The sequence below is a fragment of the Molossus molossus genome, unplaced genomic scaffold (assembly GCF_014108415.1).
Source record: "Molossus molossus isolate mMolMol1 unplaced genomic scaffold, mMolMol1.p scaffold_m16_p_23, whole genome shotgun sequence".
NCBI classification, from domain to species: Eukaryota; Metazoa; Chordata; class Mammalia; order Chiroptera; family Molossidae; genus Molossus; species Molossus molossus.
Window position 1 is genome coordinate 7,990,748 of NW_023425359.1, and position 19,496 is coordinate 8,010,243.

The window sequence follows — 19,496 nt, forward strand, 5'->3', positions numbered from 1 at the left end:
ACAGGAAGATCGGAAGGGAGGAGAGTTGAAGAAGCCTCCCAGAAAGGAGAGCAGAAGGACAGATGGAAGGTGGGAAAGAAGACTGAAGGGTCAGTTCAAGAAGTCTGACCTTGGAATAGTAGGAGTGGCAGAAAGAGAGGACAGGAAAGGGTCAACAAAATGATTCAAGAAAATTGTTCAGAACTGAAAGACATGAATTTCCAGGTTGAAAGGGCCCACTAAATGCCCAGCACCATGATTGAAAATAGACCCACACCAAGGCTCATTGCTGTCGAACGTCGAGCATGTGGTCAGACGCCCCAGGATCAGTCTCTCATGAATTTACAGACCTACCCTCTCATTCAACCGACTTATTCTGTGATGTATACCTTTTCCATCTTCTGCTGTCATTTTATTGGGTATCGGGAGGGAGAGAAGTGAGACATGTGTCATCAGTCTGGCATGTTGAACCAGAGGCCCGACATACCTTGAAAATCTACTGAAATGTCAGTTGCTATTGATGCAGATTCAATACCCTCTCTCATCTGTCCTGCCACATGTTAGGTTAATAACTCTCTTTCCCATCCCCATCTGTGTATCTTTTCCTCCTTAGTCCAGTCCGAATCTGGTTGTGCCAACATAGTGTCTGCAGCCCCTTGTCAGGCAGAGCCCCAGCAATATGAAGTGCAGTTTGGACGACTGCGGAATTTTCTCACCGGTAAGTACACAGCACTAGGAGCCTTTTCTTATTAAGAAAGAGAAATGCAGATTTCCCCCAGAACCTGTTACATTCCAGGTGTGGTGTTAGGTACTAGAGAGTCAAAGGTAGTTTAACACAGTACTTGCCTCAAACTTCTGGTCTGTTGGGATTTCTGAGAGTTAGAAGACAAAGTTAAAATTTGCGAGGGCTGGGGCTCGGGATATTTCGTGCACCATTTTATCCGTGGCCTTCACAGTGACTGTGACCTGTGTCGAATAAGTGAAGCGAAATCAGCCATGTAGAGAAACACGTTTAGATGCAGCGTGTTTGAAATGTACATTGATATCACTGATTATATAGTCCATGTCAAAATGGTCCTTCTACTGATTTCCAAAAGTGAAAAACAATAGTTTCATGAATCAGTAAGACAAAACATTAGAAACTGTAGTTTAGATCTGTTTGTGGGCGGTGGAACGGCCACTTAATCACAGAATCACTAGAGCGCTGTGTGGCTGTTTAAATTATTCGCTTAAGAAAGTGGGGTCACTTAGCTTCTCTGGGGCCTTCCTCTTATGTGCAGTGAAGAAGGCATTTCAGTGGGGAAACCAATTTCATCTAGTCCTAAGATGACTGGTTAGCATTTTAATCTTGGAAAGATGATTGCAATAAGAGAGAACATGTTGATTCTGGCTATTTCGTTGAGTACTTTCTTTATATGAAACAACTTGAGGTATAAGAAATACAAAACATTCTGTGCCCTCAAAGGATTGAAGGTAATTACCATGTGTTGGTTAGTGGGAAATTATAATAAAAACACTTTGAAGTTGTTTTATTTTTCTTTCCTTGTTTGAATAATCCTAGGATTAATAATTTTTAATGGTAAAGATGTATATAAGGTGTAAACCAAAATAGTATATACCTCATTTTACACACACTTAGAGTTGTCCTTATTTTACTTGGCTATCATAATGGTTAGTATTTTAAAGGAAAGAATCTACTTTTCCTGTATTCTGTGGTTGGGGAAAATGGTCAAAATGTTACAGGAGATAAAAGTAACAAAATAAAACCCTAGAGAGGGTTATCTTACCAGTCTCATGGTTGTGGAGCGATGAAATTCATAAGTAGAGACTAATCTGTTAAATAGTTACGAAAATGAAAAAAAAAATCATAAAGATTAAAGGTTTAATAAAAAGTCTATTATGTTTAACTGGAAAGAAGGAAATTCCATTAAGATCCTCACATCCTATGAATGTTAAATATCTCAGAACAGTGATCAGCTGCTTTCCATCTCCACTAAGGATAAAAAAAGAAAAATTGAATTTATAAGAAGGATTTCATTCAGAGGTAAGCAAGAACTTGGAGCTAATGAGTTATTTTTAATCATTGACATTGGTTTTTAAGGCTTTAAGCAGTTTTTAAATTTTTAAATCAGTTCTTAGAGAAGTAATTTCCTTGGTTTTTATTTTTATTTTTTATCATAATGAGTTTAAAGCAATTTATTTTTAATTTTTTTCCTTTATTGAATTTTAGAGAGAGAGGAAGGGAGAGGGAGAGAGAGATTGAAACATCAATGAGAGAGAAAATCAACTGGCTGCCTCCTACATGCCCCCCACTGGGAATTGGGCCCACAACCTGGGCATGTGCCCTGATTGGGAATCAAACCAGAGACCTCTTGGTGCATGGGTCCATGCTCAACCACTGAGCCATACCAGCTGAGCTAATTTAGTTGGTTTTTAAAAAATGAGTATTATGTCTCCATGAGGGATTCTCTCACTGTTCTAGTGGTAGGGAAGCTGGCTTAGAACCAGGGAGGCGACAGAGGCCCTGCCCCTTTTAGGCTTTCTCTCTTTCATTCAGCCTGCATTCATGTTCAGCACTGACTACATACCAGGCTAGATATTACAGTGAAGTATATTGATCACTAATGCAATTTGTCTTGACGCAAAGTTTTCTGTTCATATTTATCTTTTGGGCTCTTGATGTTTTTCTTAAATATTTGCAAGAACTGTTAAAGTGGAATAGCTGTCCATCCCTTGTATTTGACGGTGCAGTGTTTTTCCTAACATCTGGCCCCTTCTTTAATATCTTAGTTTCCCCTGCCCAGAACTTTCTATTTCAGTGCATTGTAATGTGTCAGACTTTTTCTTTGCAATTTTGTGTCTTGTTTCAAAACTGAGAAAAGTTGTGTGTTATGTTCTACACAATTTAATTCTTGAATCCATTGGTCACAGATTATTTGGAAGGGGTGAATATGTGTTTTTCCTTACAGACTGCTTTTCCTGGAACACTTTTCTCTACCCTCAGGTCTCTGAAGAGCGGTCAACCAAATCAAATGTACAAGTATTTCCTGAGCAGCAGGATAAAGTATAACATAGTTATTCATCTAAATTAGAAGCTAATCCTAACATAAGAGGTCTAAAAGTAAAAGTCTTTACATCAAATTTAAATTTGAACCTAGGAGAAGTGTTTTCACAGACCAGTGTGAAATCGGCAGCTGAGTGTCGTACAGAGAGGCGTGGCATCGGAACGAAAGGAGACAGTGACTTAGATGGAGGCAGTCTGAGAAGGCCTCACTGAGTAGGAGGAGGATTTAAGTTAGCACTTGGAAAATGGGTTGGATTTCAGCAAAGTGTGCAAGAGGAGGAGGAGGAGGACTTGGGGTACACCTGGTAAGATGTGAGCAAAAGTGCAGGATGGCCAAGATGGCATTGTTTGTGCAGGAACAGTGAAGGTACTGGCTATATTGAGAATGGGCTTTCAGATTGGAGATAAAGGCAGACGCGCTGCAGTCTAAACCTTATCTTGCATGATGAAGGCAATCATTGGCATGACTGTTAGTGTGAAAACAGTTTGTAAGAGGGGTGACTAGGAAGCCAGCCTAAAGTCCCTGCAGTACTTGAGAAGTGAGGTGAATAAGGACCAGAATGACAGTGTTGTGGAAAGCAAGGTCTTTTTTTTTTGCTACGTGCACCTAGCGGGAACTAAACCCAGGTCTCTCTGGTCCGCAGGCCAATGCTCCAACTGCTGAGCCAAACCGGCCAGGGCAAGCAAGGTCTTGATTATTTAAATTAACCAAGGTAAAATCTCCAAGACAGGAGTGAAGGAGGAAGAAGAGCTGAGAATGTGTCAGGCTCTGGTGAGAGGGGTGAAGTATATTGAACAGTAGTAAGACCACTATGAATGTACAGTGTCTGGCTCATAGGAGGCTGGCACACACTCAGTGTTAATTCTAAGGCTCAAGCCAGGTGCTGTGGTAGGTATTTCAGCGAAAAGGACAGGGATGTTGTGGTCAGTGGAGTCCAACCCTACAGAGAAGTGAAGGAGAATGAGGGCTGACAAGCTGTTTTTGTTTAGCTTCCTGTCCTTTTCACTACGAAGTTCTGCAAACTCTATGAAAAACTTCATTTTTCTCATGTTTACCAGCAGCAGAGTGGAGTGCCAAGTAGACATTTCATTACATATTCAGTGGATAGATGGGTGGAAGGAAGAAAAAGCACATTTTTCAGAGGATGTGTTACTACGTTATTAGAAAAAAATACATGCTTGAAGCAAGTACACGTTTGGTAAAGTGTACTGTGTGTGCTGCGACTGCAAGGGAACAGAGTCAGAGTGAGAGTTAAGACTCGTGAGTTTCACCTTGTTCACAGATGCAATATGTTGATTGAAGTGTATTGTATGCCTAACATGCTGTTCTCTTCAGACAAGAGAGAAAATTAGGCAGTTTTAAAACTATGAGCTGAAACAACAGTGAATTTCAGGAACTTGTAAAGCAGTGCATCCCTGTTACTTGATGGCTAGGTTTTTTCCCTAAATGTACCAAGTTAAAATGCCTCTCATTTTAAAACTAAGATTTTAAAAAATTGGAAACAACCCTTCATCCCAATGGAATATATAGGAAGTCTAATTGGTAAGGGTGGTTGGAATATATAGGAAGTCTAATTGGTAAGGGTGGTTGGAATATATAGGAAGTCTAATTGGTAAGGGTGGAATCTTTTTTTTTCTTTTCGTTTTTTACTAGTATTTTGGGAAAGAAATTTTTCAGAGATCTTCTAAAGAATTACAATAATTTAAAGAAATATCAGCCTGGCTGGAGTGGCTCAGTGGTTGAGCATCATCCCATGCACCAAGAGGTCACCAGTTTGATTTTTAATCAGGGCACATGCCCGGGTTGTGGGCTCGATCTCCAGTATGGGGTATGCAAGCGGCAGCCATTTGATGTTTCTCTCTCATGAATGTTTCTCTGTCTCTCCCCTCTGCCTTCATCTCTAACATTTCACTAAAAATATATTTTTTAAAAAAGAAAAAGAAAAGAAATATCAAAATCTGTGTTAGTCAGTGTTCTCCAGAGAAATAGAATCAACAGGATGTATATGTAGAGAAATGTAGTTTAAGGAATTGGCTCGTGCAATTGTGCAGGCTAGCAGGTCCAAAATCTGCAGGGCTGGCCAGCAGGCTGGAGGTCCAGGCAATGGGTGGGAGGGGGCAGCAGAATCCCCTGTTCTCTTAAGGCCTTCAACTGAGTGGATGAGCCCCAGTGACATTATGATGGAGGGTAATCTGATTTACTCAAAGACTGCTGATTTTGATGTTAATCTTATCTAAAAAATAATAATAAGACACTTTCACAGAGACATCTAGAACAATGTTTGACCAAGTATCTGGGCACTGTGGCCCGGCCAAGTTGACATAAAATTAACCATTACAAGGCCCACCCCCTGTCAGCTTGGCACCCACATCCATCTCCTTAAACCACACTTAATCTTCAAGTGAAGACGATTAACAAGGTTATAATTTCACCTAATATAATACAACTCTCCAGAGCACAACTGAAAATGCACTAAGTAAAGTCCTTGGGTGATGCTTACTCTTTTTTTTTTGTCCTCACTTGAGGACATTTCTCCACTTTTTGTTCAGATAGAGCGGGGGTGGGGAGGGAGAAACATCGATATGTAAGGGATACATCAAGTGGTTGCCACCCGCACAACCCAATCAGGACTGGGGACAAACTGCAACTGAGGTACGTGCCCTCAGCGGGAACTGAACCCAGGTCTCTCTGGACCGCAGGCCAACACTCTAACCGCTGAGCCAAACCAGCCAGGGCCTTACTTTTCTTTTGATCTCCCCTTACTTAAATACTGTGGTGTAAAGTTAACAATATTTGAATGCTATAACATAAAGTCAGTATGACTTATGTTACATGATAAGGGGTAAGAGGGAGGAAAAACAAAGATATTTGCATTTAACCACTTTCTTCCACTATCCATTCTGGATCTCTGCGTCAGCAAGCACCTCAGCTGGTCCTGGTTTTATCTGGTAGGTGACCCAGCCTTCTTTCCTGAAAGGGCTGGACCACAACTAGTCCTGCCTGGACTGAGCTGTAGTTTCCATTGACCTTAACCACGGGGCACGTTAATGCTAAGAAACACCCTACAGCCATCCTGTGTTCCAGACATACTCTTCCTTGCCTCTGTTGTGGAACTAGCAGTCCAATTTTCCCGTGGCAATCAGGATCAGTCACCCCAGCCAGCACAGTAGCCCCCTTCTTTACCTGTTGATTCAGATGCATAAGGAGCCCAAAGTGGCCGGGTGACAGTCCTAACTTTCAGTTCAGAGGAATCATAATTTAAGTTCATCTTCTAAATATGTACTTAAGTAGGGACACTCCTATTCTAAAATGCATGTTATGCAATTCACCTGTGATAAAGTGAAATGGGGTATGAAGCAGAGATAGCATGCTGGTATGTTTGTCATCTAATTAGGAAGGCAGGGTTCCTAATGCAGTGTACCTGACTCTTGAGCCATGCCTTGTTAATTTATTTAAGTATGTGCAAACATTACACTAGATATAAAAACTTATGCTTACTATATTTCTGTATGAAACCTAAACTTTCATAAATAAACTATAAGCAAAAACCACAAAAGCAATAATGTGCAAGTTGACAGTGAGTGAGTGTGATGATAGACTTGCCAGAACTGGTTTGCCCTCCATGTGCATGGGGATGGTGCCGATGGCTGGGACCCAGGCCTCGGCTTCCCTGAGGCGCTGTGCCCTGCAACGGCCCTGCTGCGTGTCACGTACTGAGGTGTCAGATAAACCTGTGCTCTTCCCATTAGCCCATGGCTATGAAAGCTGTATACTTTTTGAACATTCTTTGTTACATAGTTTCATGGTGTTAAAGTCTCAAATTGGTACATGGTTGAGGCTTAACGATGACATGAAAATGTCTGATTTGTAACTGATCACTGCAAAACAGAAGTTTTAACCAACAAAATCAAAATGAGTCACTGACAGATATGGGACAATATGAATGAAAGTTGTCATCTTAGCGTTAGGACATGCCAGCCTGGGTAGCCAGACATTAAAATAAGTACTTTCCTAGGTGATGGATGCCAAAAGTAACCACAAAACGAAATAGAGCACTAAAATCATATGTCAGTACTTACTGCTAAATGGGCGTCCAGATAATTCTGATTATATTTGCAGTCATTGTTTTTTTACTATTATCAAGTTATAAAGTTTCTGAGAAGAACTCATAGTCTCCCAAGAATACATCTGCAGACCTTCAGAATTTGATGTACCCAACTTGAGAAACACTAATGTATTGGGGAAAATATTGAACCTTGAAGGTCTGGGTTGAAGCTAAGGAATTGTGAGAACTTCAGAAAGGCAGTTACTCTCTCTGGGTATCAAACTGCTGATCTGTGGCCAACTTCACCACCAAGTTCACTGGACCTCAGAGCCCCTTCTTCAGTTAAAGGGCTTGGACTTTGAATTTCCAGAATTCTTTGTTGGGTTTATATTTTAGTCACTAGTCTCAGAAAATAGGGTCCTGACAAGAAAGTTTTATATGACGGTGGGCTCCCAGGAGGGTCACATTATTCTTTGAGATTATGCTGATTATAAAGCCCTCACTTTTTTTCATTATAGATTCTGATTCCCAGCATAGCCATGAAGTGATGCCTCTCCTCTATCCTCTCTTTGTCTACCTCCATCTCAACCTGGTCCAGAACAGTCCCAAGAGCACAGCAGAAAGTTTTTATAGTCGCTTCCATGGAATGTTTCTCCAGAACGCTAGCCAGAAGGATGTCATTGAGCAGCTACAGACCACTCAAACCATGCAAGACATCCTGTCTAACTTAAAGCTTCGAGCATTCCTAGATAATAAGTACGTGGTTCGTCTCCAAGAAGACAGCTACAACTACCTTATCCGCTACCTCCAAAGTGACAACAACACCGCCCTGTGCAAAGTCCTCACCTTGCATATCCATCTTGATGTGCAGCCTGCCAAGAGAACAGATTACCAACTCTATGCCAGCGGCAGCTCCTCACGAAGTGAGGGCAACGGCTTAGAGCCCACTGACATGCCAGCCCCGATTCTGCAGAACGAGGCTGCCCTGGAGGTCTTGCAGGAGAGCATAAAGCGCGTCAAGGATGGCCCGCCCTCCCTCACCACCATCTGTTTCTATGCCTTCTATAACACAGAGCAGCTGTTGAACACTGCAGAAATCTCCCCAGACAGCAAGCTGCTCGCTGCTGGGTTTGACAACTCCTGTATAAAACTATGGAGTTTACGATCCAAGAAGCTAAAATCAGAACCCCATCAAGTAGACGTGTCTCGCATCCATTTGGCTTGTGATATTCTGGAAGAGGAGGTATGAATGTCATTTTTTCTTCCCTACATCTGCCTTTCTAATTTGCTTAGAATATTCTTTCCAGACATCACTGATCTCATGGAGAATGGACTTCTTTATCTCCTCATTCTATAGCAAAGCCAAAGCAATGCTGTGTAACCTATAGTCGTTGAACTCTGCTCATGCCTGACCTCGGAAAAGAGTAAAGCTATTTTTAACAGCATTAACTGAGCATTACTAATGCATGGTCAGAATTGACCACTACCTGTAATGTGGATAACATTGCTATGTCTAATTAAAGGCCTTTAGTTAATGTTGAGATTTACAGTAAGTGCATGAGCACGTGCATTTGTGCAAATTTGAGCAATTACAAGTAAAATTCCTGGGTCGAAATTTTAAATTGTGATAAACAGTGCACCGTTTTCCAGTCTCAGCATAAACAAGGCGCCTGGTGTCTGTGCACCCACCGCCAGCAGGTGGTGTCAGCCTTCCTGAGACAGTGCGAGTGCTCTGGCTTCCTGCGCCCCAGGCTGTTCCTAACCCTGTCCTGAAAAGTACGCACAAGTAGAGCTGACGTTTCATCTATCAGTCGATGTAGCAATCTACTTTGCTCTGTTTGGGCATGGCCGTTGAAAGAGGTGGCCGAGTGACCTGCGGTCCGGGTCACTGAGGGTCACTGGCTTAGGAAAGATGTGGGTGCAGGGAGATATAAATTGAACTTCAGAGTTAACCATCGCTGAGAGTGGCCCCACAAAAGCTGAGAGCTAGGATATTTTTGTCACATCACTGAAATTCAGGTAGCTGTGCCTCAACTTGTTTTAGATGGAAAAGTCTTTGTATAGGGTTGAAACTTTAAGGAAGTTTTTGAGTTAATTTCCAGTTGCTGATAGGATATTAAGAATATTTGGATGCACGAATTGAGCTTTTTTTTTAAATTCCTGTTTTCTTAGTCACCTTCCAGTTAGTAGTATATCCTTTGAATTTTTTCAACTGAGACAATATAATTAGTTTGTTATGATGCGTAGAGAGTTTAAATTCCAATGTGCAAACTTTGATTTCTAGAATTTATAGTACCCTCTAAAATATTTTGTTGCACATGTATTGAATTAACGAATTTCTCTTTTCCTTAGAGGCAGTTCTAGCCTCTTGGAGGGTCTTCACATACAACTGAGGGAAACTGCCCTAATTTACTGTCATTTTCTGTAAATGCAAAAAAATATATATTTCTACTGACTGATTAGCTTTGATGATACTAAGTTTGGGAATATTCTAGGCATTAAAAATTAATATAAAGGAAGAGAGCAAAGACAAAGATAGATACAAGGATGGAAAAAGCATTAGACTAAAATTAAAAATGTTAAGATTCTCCTCTGGCTCTATGATGTGTTCTGTGAAGGTTTCCAGGCCTCGATTGGCATGTGTGTGAAGACCCAGAAGTGAAGAATAACATGATGAATTCCAGAAATTGAAGGAAATTAAACATGGCTGGAGTTGGGAAGGGTGAAACCGGGAGCTACATGGTGCCGCTGTCACGGGGGGATCGGGCCAAACTGGGGTAGTGACCGTGGAGAGAAACGCGGTGGGTGGATCACACACGAGCTCCGTCACTGGGCTAGTGGGGCTGCAGGGAGGAGGAGTCTCGGGTGGCAGGGTGGTGGAGTGCCCCAGCTCGAAGAGAACACAGGACATCTGGGGGCAGTCAGTTGTTTCGTCTGGTCAGTTCGTCATTATCCATAGTGAAAGTAGTGAAGATTCTAGCCTCTGCTTTCCTTGAAAACAAATTTCATTTAAACTTGAGAACTAAAGTTGAGATCCTCCTGTTCTGTTTTTGAGGGGTTTCCTATTTGGGATTTCTATACCCATTTTGTCACAGCCACTTAGGGAAGTTTTCTTTGTGGTTTCTGTCAAGAAGCATTTTGTGGGAAAGCAAGGTAAAAATTAGTTCTGGAAGTTGGTTTTTAATGTTACTTCAGTGAGAATTCAGACTTTCTTTTTTCCTTGAAGAAGTCACAATTAAAATCCTAATGCAAAGGCCACAAACTCACATATCTGGGAAGGCAAACAGGTCAGAGTGAAGGGTGAAGCCACCTGCACCAGGAGATGGTAGGAAGAAAGCAAGCGCCGTGCAGACCGAAGCCGTTCAGTCTGCTCTCATCTGTGTGAAGCAGTAACTTGCACAGATTAGTGGATAAAATATTTTAACTGTAGGCATTCAAAACAGTGATCAGACCCAGCAATTCCATTTCTAGATACATGACCAAGAGAATTGAAAATGTGTGTCCACACAAAAACTTGTACACGAATGTTTATAGAGGCATTATTTGTAACAGCCAAAAAATGAAAACAACCCAAGTGGCCATCAGCTGATTAACAGATACACAAAATGTGGTGTATCAGCCATGAAAAGAAATGAAGATACATGATAAATCATAATGCTATAAGGTGGATGGACCTTGTAAACATCATGCTAGGAAAAGAAGCCAGCCACACAGGACCACATCGTATGATTCCATTCATAGGAATATCCAGAATAGGCATGTCGGTGGAGACGGAGCAGATCAGTTCTTGTCGGCTGGGGACAGCGGAATGGGGAGTGATTGCTCATGGGTACAGGTTTATTTTCCACGCCATGAAAATGTTCTGTGCCTAGATAGTGGTGCTAGTTGCACATCTCTGTGAAGATGCTAAAAACCATTGAATTATATACTTTAAAGGAGTGAATTTAATAATATGTTAATTATATCTTGGTTTTAAAAAATTAAACTAACCAAAAGGTTTTATGTAAGCATAAAAATCTATTAATTTTGCCAAATAAAACTGGATTTACAACTCTGCCCTATAGCTTCTGTTATCTCCAGTTTGAAGATAATCCATCTAGATTAGCCTTTGAGAGTCTATTCATTGGCATAGCAGTACCTCCTCGCCCTGGGGCCAGTAGCCCCTCCTTCAGCCACTCAGTGGAGCAGGGGCCTGCACTTCTCCCCTGTACACAGGTAGAGCTAGAAGCGAGTCCAGCTTTTATCCTTGTTGCTTGGAAGCTGCGTATCTTCACTATGTGAGCAACATGGCCAAACCAGATACCAAGTCAAGGACTTGCTCTTTTCAGTTTTTGTACACACCTGCCCTCATCACTGCCAGCCACCCACCCCCTTAGCCTAACAATACATCACCTGAATTTAATGTCTAGTCATTCTTGCCCCACTCTGGTCATGTTTGTGTTTGAAAAGTAAAGAATTCAGTGTTGTCGATAATATTCAGTTGTGTGATTCATATATAAAATGTCATTTAGAGCTTTGTTGACCAGTGGGATTATAATGTGAGCCATATATGTAACTTAGGTTTTTCTGGTAGCCACATTAAAAAGAGTTAAAAAGAAATGGTCAAAATTGATTTTAATAATGTTTGTTACTTAATCTAATATGGCAGATATATTATCACTTAACATGTAAGCAATATAAAACATTCATGAAAGCTGGTACATTCTCTTTGCCCTAAGTATTGGCAATATGGTGTATTTCACACCTAGAGTGCATGTACATTCACGCCAGCCCTACCCACCACTTCTGGTCTAGTTCAGGCGCCTGTTGTCTCTAATGTAGATGGCAGCCCCTTGTTTGCCTCCAGATCTTAACCCATTCCCAAACCCAGCCACAATCAATTTCTTTCTGTTCACTTGCAGCTAATTGGAGAATAGCCCAAGGCTAACTTCCAGGCCACCCCCATCCCCACCCCCACCCCAAAGTACTCCTGATCTGGGAAAGAATGGAGTGGGGAGCTGAGGCACTTGGAACACCCTGTCCAGGAGTAGACATCATAACTAGTCTGAGATTTCAGGGACCACATGATTGACAACAGGGGTCAGCAAACTACAGCGCAGGGGTGCAACAATATCTAAAGATCTGTGTATGTTCCTTTTTTTTATTCTTTTTAAATTTCTATTTAATGCATTTTTTAATCCTTACTTGAGGGTATTTTTTTCATTGATTTTCAGATAGAGTGGAAGGGAGTGAGAGATTGATGTGAGAGAGACACGCTCATTGGTTGCCTCCCATATGACCCCAACCAGGGCCGGGGATCAACTCACAACCAAGGTACATGCCCTTGATCGGAGTCAGACCTGTGACTCCATGGTCCACGAAGTGACGCTCTCACCTCTGAGCCAGGACTCACGCATCTTTTGTAATGTACACTTCACAGTTTATTATTACACAAGTCTACTTTATGTATTAAAAATTCCTCTTTGGGCCCTGGCCGGTTTGGCTCAGCGGTTAGAGCGTCGGCCTGCGGTCCTGAGAGACCCGGTTTCGGTTCCCGCTAAGGGCACGTACCTCGGTTGCAGTTTGTCCCCGGCCCTGGTCGGTTGTGCGGGTGGCAGCCACTCGATGTGTTCCTTTCACATCGATGTTTCTCTCTCTCTTTCTGTTCCTCTCTCTCCCTCCCACTCTACCTGAACAAAAAATGGAGAAATGTCCTTGGGTGAGGATAAAAAAAAAAAAATTCCTCTTTGGGTTGCATGCCCATTTCTGTGGGGGTTCAGTCTGCTGTAGGAGTTTTGGAGTGTAGTCCTGTTAGATGAGAAGGCAGAGAGACTGCAGGGCTGGCATGTGTGAGTTAGCTGCTTGTTCGGGGTTCCATCTTGTCTGTGCTGAGGACTGAGTGGAGCTACAGAAGAAAACGAGGCTATTAATTTAAGTTGTGGTCCTGGCAAAAAGCAGACAGTGACAGCCAGCGGGTACATTCTAGTATTCCCATTTCTTCTCTATAGACTCAACCAGGCACCTGTCCCCAGGCTCAGGACAGCAGTCTGACATCAAGGCCTTGGAAAGTGCCAGCTTGCCCCCGGTGCACCCTGCCCATCTCCGAGCCATCTAGGTCCCCACTAAGGGGCAGTGCTGCTCCCATAACCCCCTGCTTCCCAACGAAAACCGCTCAAGCCTCCACCGCTACCCTATAATCCTATCTGTCCAGGGTCATTCTTTGCTCCCACAGTTTTTACACAAACTTTCTGGTGCAGAGCAGTAAGTCATTCTTGAAATTTTACTCTTTGGAAAGGAACACACTAATATTCTTGGTAACACTCAGTAGAACCTTCAGCTCCCAAATGCTAATATATTTTTAATGTTGAGTGTCTGAAATAGTCATTTTGAATATTCATGGACATCCATGTTTATTTTCTCTTAAAGTTCTCTCAAATATGTCCACATTGGAGGCATTTGTTTTACTTTAATTTAATGGTTTTCAAATAGAAGTTAAAAGGATGCCCCTTTCTGCCCTGGCCGGTTTGGCTCAGTGGTTAGAGCGTCGGCCTGCGGTCCGGAGAGACCCGGGTTCGGTTCCCGCTAAGGGCACGTACTTCGGTTGCAGTTTGTCCCCGGCCCTGGTTTGTCGTGCAGGTGGCAGCCACTCGATGTGTCCCTTCACGTCGATGTTTCTCTCTCTCTCTCCCTTCTTCTCTCTCCCTCCCACTCTGTGCAGAAAATGGAAAAATATCCTCGGGTGAGGATAAAAAAAAAAAAAAAAGGATGCCCCTTTCCTATACAAAAGCCTACAGCTCACACAGATATGTATTTCTCTGCCAACAAAGGCAATTGGTTTAAGAATCTTCCTCCTACTCCTCATTCTTCTAGTGTTTAAGGAAAACTCGTTTTAATGTGTGAATTCCAGGGTAGAGACGGCTGTCGTGTTAAGGAGCTTGCCTGTAAGAGGGTGAAGGGAAAGTGGATTTTGAACAGTGTACTTGTGGGGAATAGGGCGAGGAAGGGGACTTTCTCCCCCAGTACCACGCGCACATAGCTGTCTTCTCATCTGTCCGCACACACAGGAATTATTGCCAAGAATCACAGAAGTCACTTGGCTTTAAAGCAGTTCTGAATCCAGACCTCGTTTTGTTACTTTGGGAAAATGTTTGAGACCATCGAGAAAGTCTCAGTTTTAAAACTACATCTTTATTTCTTTTTGGACACCACCAGCTTATGCCTGATCATGGGGCTGTGAATGTAATTTATTGACAACTGCACCTTTCTGGCTTACTGCTCTGGTATGTCCAGTTTTGTTTGGCTACCTTCCTACAGTGGTTCTTGATTAACCATGAATTGAGACCACCTCTGCCCCAGGCGTGGGAGCGGTGAGGGTGTCGGGATTGATCTTCGTCCCCTGGAAACGGGCGCAGCAAACCCTGACGTGCCCTAGAGTAAAAGAATCTGAGAACTGAACATAAATTCAAAAGGAAATATTTTGAAATGGCAGGTAGTATTAACAATGAAAGTCACCATAGGCTGCCTTTAATCAGCTTTGAAATCGGTTCTCCTCACCCTCAGAGTCAGAGCCACAGTCATTACTCAATAAATAGCCTTGCGTTTCTGTGTCTTTCGAGTTGACATATTCTTGGCTGCAAAATGAATTTAAGGAAAGCAGTTCGTAAGCTGTAAGGGACTTTTTATTCAGTTACGCAGCGATGAGCTGTTCCCTGGGTCGCCCTTAAGAGCAAGATCACTGCCATTTCCTGGGTAGATGCTGTTTCCCAGGCAGTGTCTCCCCCAGCCCTGGAGATTTTGTTTTCCATGCAGACCACTAAACATGTTTCTTATATGTGTCCCCTTTGCACCCCCTGACATTCCCAGGATGATGAGGATGACGCTGCGGGCACGGAGATGAAGACCCTGCGGGGACACTGTGGACCAGTGTACAGCACGAGGTTCCTCGCAGACAGCTCAGGGTTGCTCTCTTGTTCCGAAGACATGTCCATTAGGTACTGGGACCTCGGGAGTTTCACCAACACTGTGTTGTATCAAGGACATGCCTACCCTGTGTGGGACCTGGACATTAGCCCATATAGCCTGTACTTCGCCAGCGGGTCCCATGACCGCACCGCAAGGCTGTGGTCATTTGATCGGACGTACCCACTGAGAATATATGCTGGACACCTGGCAGATGTGGACTGTGTCAAATTCCACCCGAATTCAAACTACTTAGCCACAGGCTCCACCGACAAGACTGTCCGGCTGTGGAGCGCGCAGCAGGGCAGCTCAGTGAGGCTCTTCACCGGCCACCGGGGCCCTGTGCTCTCCCTCGCCTTTTCCCCCAACGGTAAGTACTTGGCGTCAGCGGGCGAGGACCAGCGGTTGAAGCTATGGGACTTGGCCTCTGGCACCCTTTACAAAGAACTGAGAGGCCACACAGACAACATCACCAGCCTCACCTTCAGCCCAGACAGCAGCCTGATCGCCTCTGCGTCCATGGACAACTCCGTGCGCGTCTGGGACATCAGGAACAGCTACTGCAGCGCCGCGGCCGACGGCTCCTCGGGCGAGCTCGTGGGCATGTACACCGGGCAGATGAGCAACGTCCTGAGTGTGCAGTTCATGGCCTGCAACCTCCTCCTCGTGACTGGAATCACACAGGAAAATCAGGAACATTGATTTTTACCTTGGCTGTAACAGACTGGGGCAGTGGAGTGGAGGGCTCCAGGTTGCAAGTCTTACGATTCAATCACTGACTGACTGTGAAAGACTCCCCGCTTCTCCCCTCGTCCTGTGCGGACATCTTGAGCACATCACCCCTTCACTCAGCCCCCAAGTGTCGAGGACGGTGGGGGAGGACAGGTGGTGATTAGAGGACCTGATATCAAGAAGTGAGATGCTCTGGAGGTCAGGTGGCCAGTTCTTACAAAGATGCCACTGTGTCCTCACGCGAGCGAGCACCTTCGTGTCTGTCTCATTTTCCCTTTTGTGAAACCATGATGCTGCTGACTTGGCCGGTGCTGCACCGGCCCGAGGATGGCCGCAGAGGGCTCGGGAGGAGGGGCCCCGCAGGGCCGCGTGTCATCAGTTGCTGGGCAGAAGGGCATCTTTCCTGGTGTAGGAAAGCAGGGGTAGGGATGAGGAAAGGGGGCAAGAATCATCCTGGAAAAGGTCTTTTTCTTTCCTGTGATTGCAGAGAACAGGATTTTTTATTATTATTATAATTATAGTAATTATTGTTATTATTGAGAAGGGGAAACCTAGCACTGGCAGAGGGGCCTTCTCTGCTCTCATCTTTCAGGTTTGACTCCTGGCACTGGCTGTGATACTTGGAATTTTGAGGTTCAGGGAATTCAGAGAATTTGGTAGCACAGTGTATTGTGAGGAAGGGAAAATTTCTGGGTGACAGGTTGGTCACTCCGCTGACATGTTTCTAGAAGCGGGTGGACATGACTGAGGAAGTCGTGGGCTCTTGCAGTGATGGTGGAAAGGAGACTCGTGGCTGCACTTCTGTGAGCAGGCCATCCCGGAAAGGACAGTGTCACATGAAATGAAAACGATTTGAGGCGATAAGTCAAAAGGTAGAATTAGAACATGTTGGATTTCCAAATGAGCATTTATTCCGAGGTGTGGCTTTTTCGGTCTTTTTCTCCTTGAGATCACCCACTCCCACCTCCTGCATTGCAATAGCAGTTTAATGAACACTTTGTGAAACAAATTGTGAGTACGTATGCACGCATATAAAAACTATGGGGATAAGGCAAGTTCTAATTTGTGGAAAAGGATTAAATATTTCTGTCTTCTGAAAAGAGTTATTTTGTATTTTGTTTTCTATTAAAATGTATTTAGTTTCCAAAAAAAGTGTTGGCATCTCATTTAAGCTGTGAGGAGAGGTGGGTGTGTGGCTTGTCCTGCGCTGACATGCAGCGCCCCTCTCTCCAGGGTAGTAGCCCGTTCTGTAGGCCAGACTAGCCCCAAAGGAGGTGCATTCTATCTGCTTTTGTATTCTGTTCAGCTTACCTTGAATCATGATTCCCTAGGCATTCACGTGGATTATTGATAGCATTTAATACTGTTTATACAGCCAAGATTACCAGTTGCTGACCAGAGACAACATATATTTTGCATCTAGAGTTATTTGGTAAGATTCTACTTCTGGTTTTCTTTAAAGACCCCATTATGAAATTGCTGAGGGGCCTAAGAACTTGTTATTTAATTAACTCAAACTATTTATTGAACAATTATAGATAATGGACTCATTCAAAGATTTAAATGATGCCAGAATTTTTAAAATGTACTTTGATACATAATTCTCTGGCAAGGACACCAGAATTATCAGGAAATTAAATAGAAGACTCTAGAATTCTGTGCCAAAAACTTTTTTACTTGAGCCTAAGGTGCTAAATAATAGAAAATTTGTCTTATAGATAAAAATATATATTTGAGACATTGTAAGAAGGATCCTTTGGCAACTTAGCCAGACAGCATCACCTTCCACATGGAAAAGCCTAGAATTCAAATGTGTTCTTATCTCTAATAAGTGAATTCTTAAGTTAGATTGTACGGTATGTTGCTAAAAATGATGAAATTCATAAATTGGACTGAGTCATTCTCAGAAGTGGAAATATTGCTGATTTGGAAGGTTTTGTGTTTGACTTTAATGCAGAATCTCTTTGATTAAACACAGAAATGTATTAGGTTGGTCAGTCTCCACATTGTCGATCATGTATATACTTTGTGATTGCAGTTGAAGCTCTTAATGATCTGCGTGCTTGGCCTTTATTTTCTTTTGTGAGCTAATTTTAATGTGGGATAATTGAACTTTATAGAATGCCCCCCTCAACTTCTCCAAACTCTTAGAACTATTGTAAGGGGTGTGTATGTGTGTTTCTGTCCACAAGGGTGCGCAAAGAACATGGCTACCCTCTTCAGGTTGCTCTCTTGCATTGTTTAATTTCATCTTCAGAGCAATTCCATGATGTGGGCAGGACTGGTGATATTACCATTTTGTATCTGAAATACCTAAACCCTGGAAAAGCTATATAATTTATTTTTTTGGAATAAAGAAACTTTAGAATATTCAGTTATTTTGAACCACAATAATAAATCTCTGTGATGTATATAAGGTGGGGTGGGAGGGGGACAGCTGAAATTTTTTAGGCTGACAGGCTCAGAAAATCTGACTGTAATTTTAATTTAGCAGTAGACTGGCCAAAACAAAGAAAGAAAATTATGATAAAGGAAAGTAATGGATAGAGATGAAACAGGAAACAATTTTGAGTTTTTAAATTCAAGGTCCAGCTTCTAAGGATGTGATTACTAGCTTTTTATTTGTTTTATTCGTGTATTAAAAATGTCTTGGTTGTATAAAAAATATTTGAGTATGTAGGCTTCTCATTTTGCTGTTGCCCAGATTGGTATTTAAGTATATGGATTAAAAACTTAGTCTGTACTTCAACTTTGCTTTCAGTTGCATGTTTTAGAAAAGTGTCCATTAAATCTATGCCCAGTCCACACCAAAAATTCATATTATTGACACCTACATAGAAGGCAGATGACTCTGAAACTGCTTTGTGGTAAACAAAATCTTCATTTATAGAATTTAAGAAACACAAGTGTTCCTGGTCAATTTGACCTATTAAAGGACAACTTGGATACTTTTGTATGATTGTCTAAAATGCCTAAAAAGAAGTATTTTTACATTAAATATGTGAGTGTCTAGTATGACTCTCATACATTGTGTTAGTAGGTGTAATACAGTGGTAAGTCCGGCGGTGTGGCTCAGTGGTTGAGCATCAACCCAAGAGGTCACTGGTTCGATTTCCGGCCAGGACACATGCCCAGGTTATGGGCCCGATCCCCAGTGGGGGCCATACAGGAGGCGGCCAGTTGATGTTCCCTCTCATGGATGTTTCTATCTCTCTCTCCCTCTCACTTCCTCTTTCTCTAAAATCAGTAAAGGGAAAAAAATAAAAAAAATAAAAATACAGTGATAAGCAAAACTGAAAGAGTCCATGGATTGAGTTTATAATTTAGAGAGGGAGGCAAATATTAATACCATGAATATATAATTTCGAACAATAGTGTCATACTGGATGCTATGGAAGAATATACCCAGGGGTCTTATTTATTTATTTTGTATATTGATTTTAGAGACAGAGAGGAAGGGAGAGAGAAACATCGATGTGTTGTTGTGCTCATTTATGCATTCATTGGTTGATCCTTGTATGTGCCCTGACCAGGGATCAAATCCACAAGCTTGGCATATTGGGACAACACTCAAACCAACTGAGCTACCCAGTCTGGGTCCCTAGGGATCTAATTTAGAGTCAGCATTCGAAGAGGATTTCCTTGAAGAAATAATAATTAAGCTGAGACCTGGAGTTAGCCAGGCAGAGTTCGGGAAAGAATGGTCCAGACCCCCACAGGGAAGAACCTGTACACTT

At 42.6% G+C, this 19,496-nt stretch overlaps 1 protein-coding gene across 6 annotated transcripts in view; it reads left to right on the forward strand.

Annotated features, from left to right (window-relative positions):
• The window catches only part of TAF5L (TATA-box binding protein associated factor 5 like), a 38,551-nt gene extending 20,094 nt beyond the window's left edge, over positions 1-18,457 (forward strand). For 5 of the 6 annotated variants that reach the window (XM_036277580.1, XM_036277582.1, XM_036277581.1 and 2 more), the window contains exons 3-5: positions 593-697; positions 7,608-8,332; positions 14,932-18,457. In XM_036277580.1, the coding sequence (XP_036133473.1) occupies positions 593-697; positions 7,608-8,332; positions 14,932-15,729 (1,628 nt within the window). In that variant the 3' untranslated portion in view covers positions 15,730-18,457. Of the gene's footprint in view, positions 1-592; positions 698-1,944; positions 2,024-7,607; positions 8,333-14,931 lie in introns of all 6 variants that reach the window. The other variant, XM_036277585.1, reaches the window with a different exon arrangement.
• Positions 18,458-19,496: the final 1,039 nt, after the last annotated feature.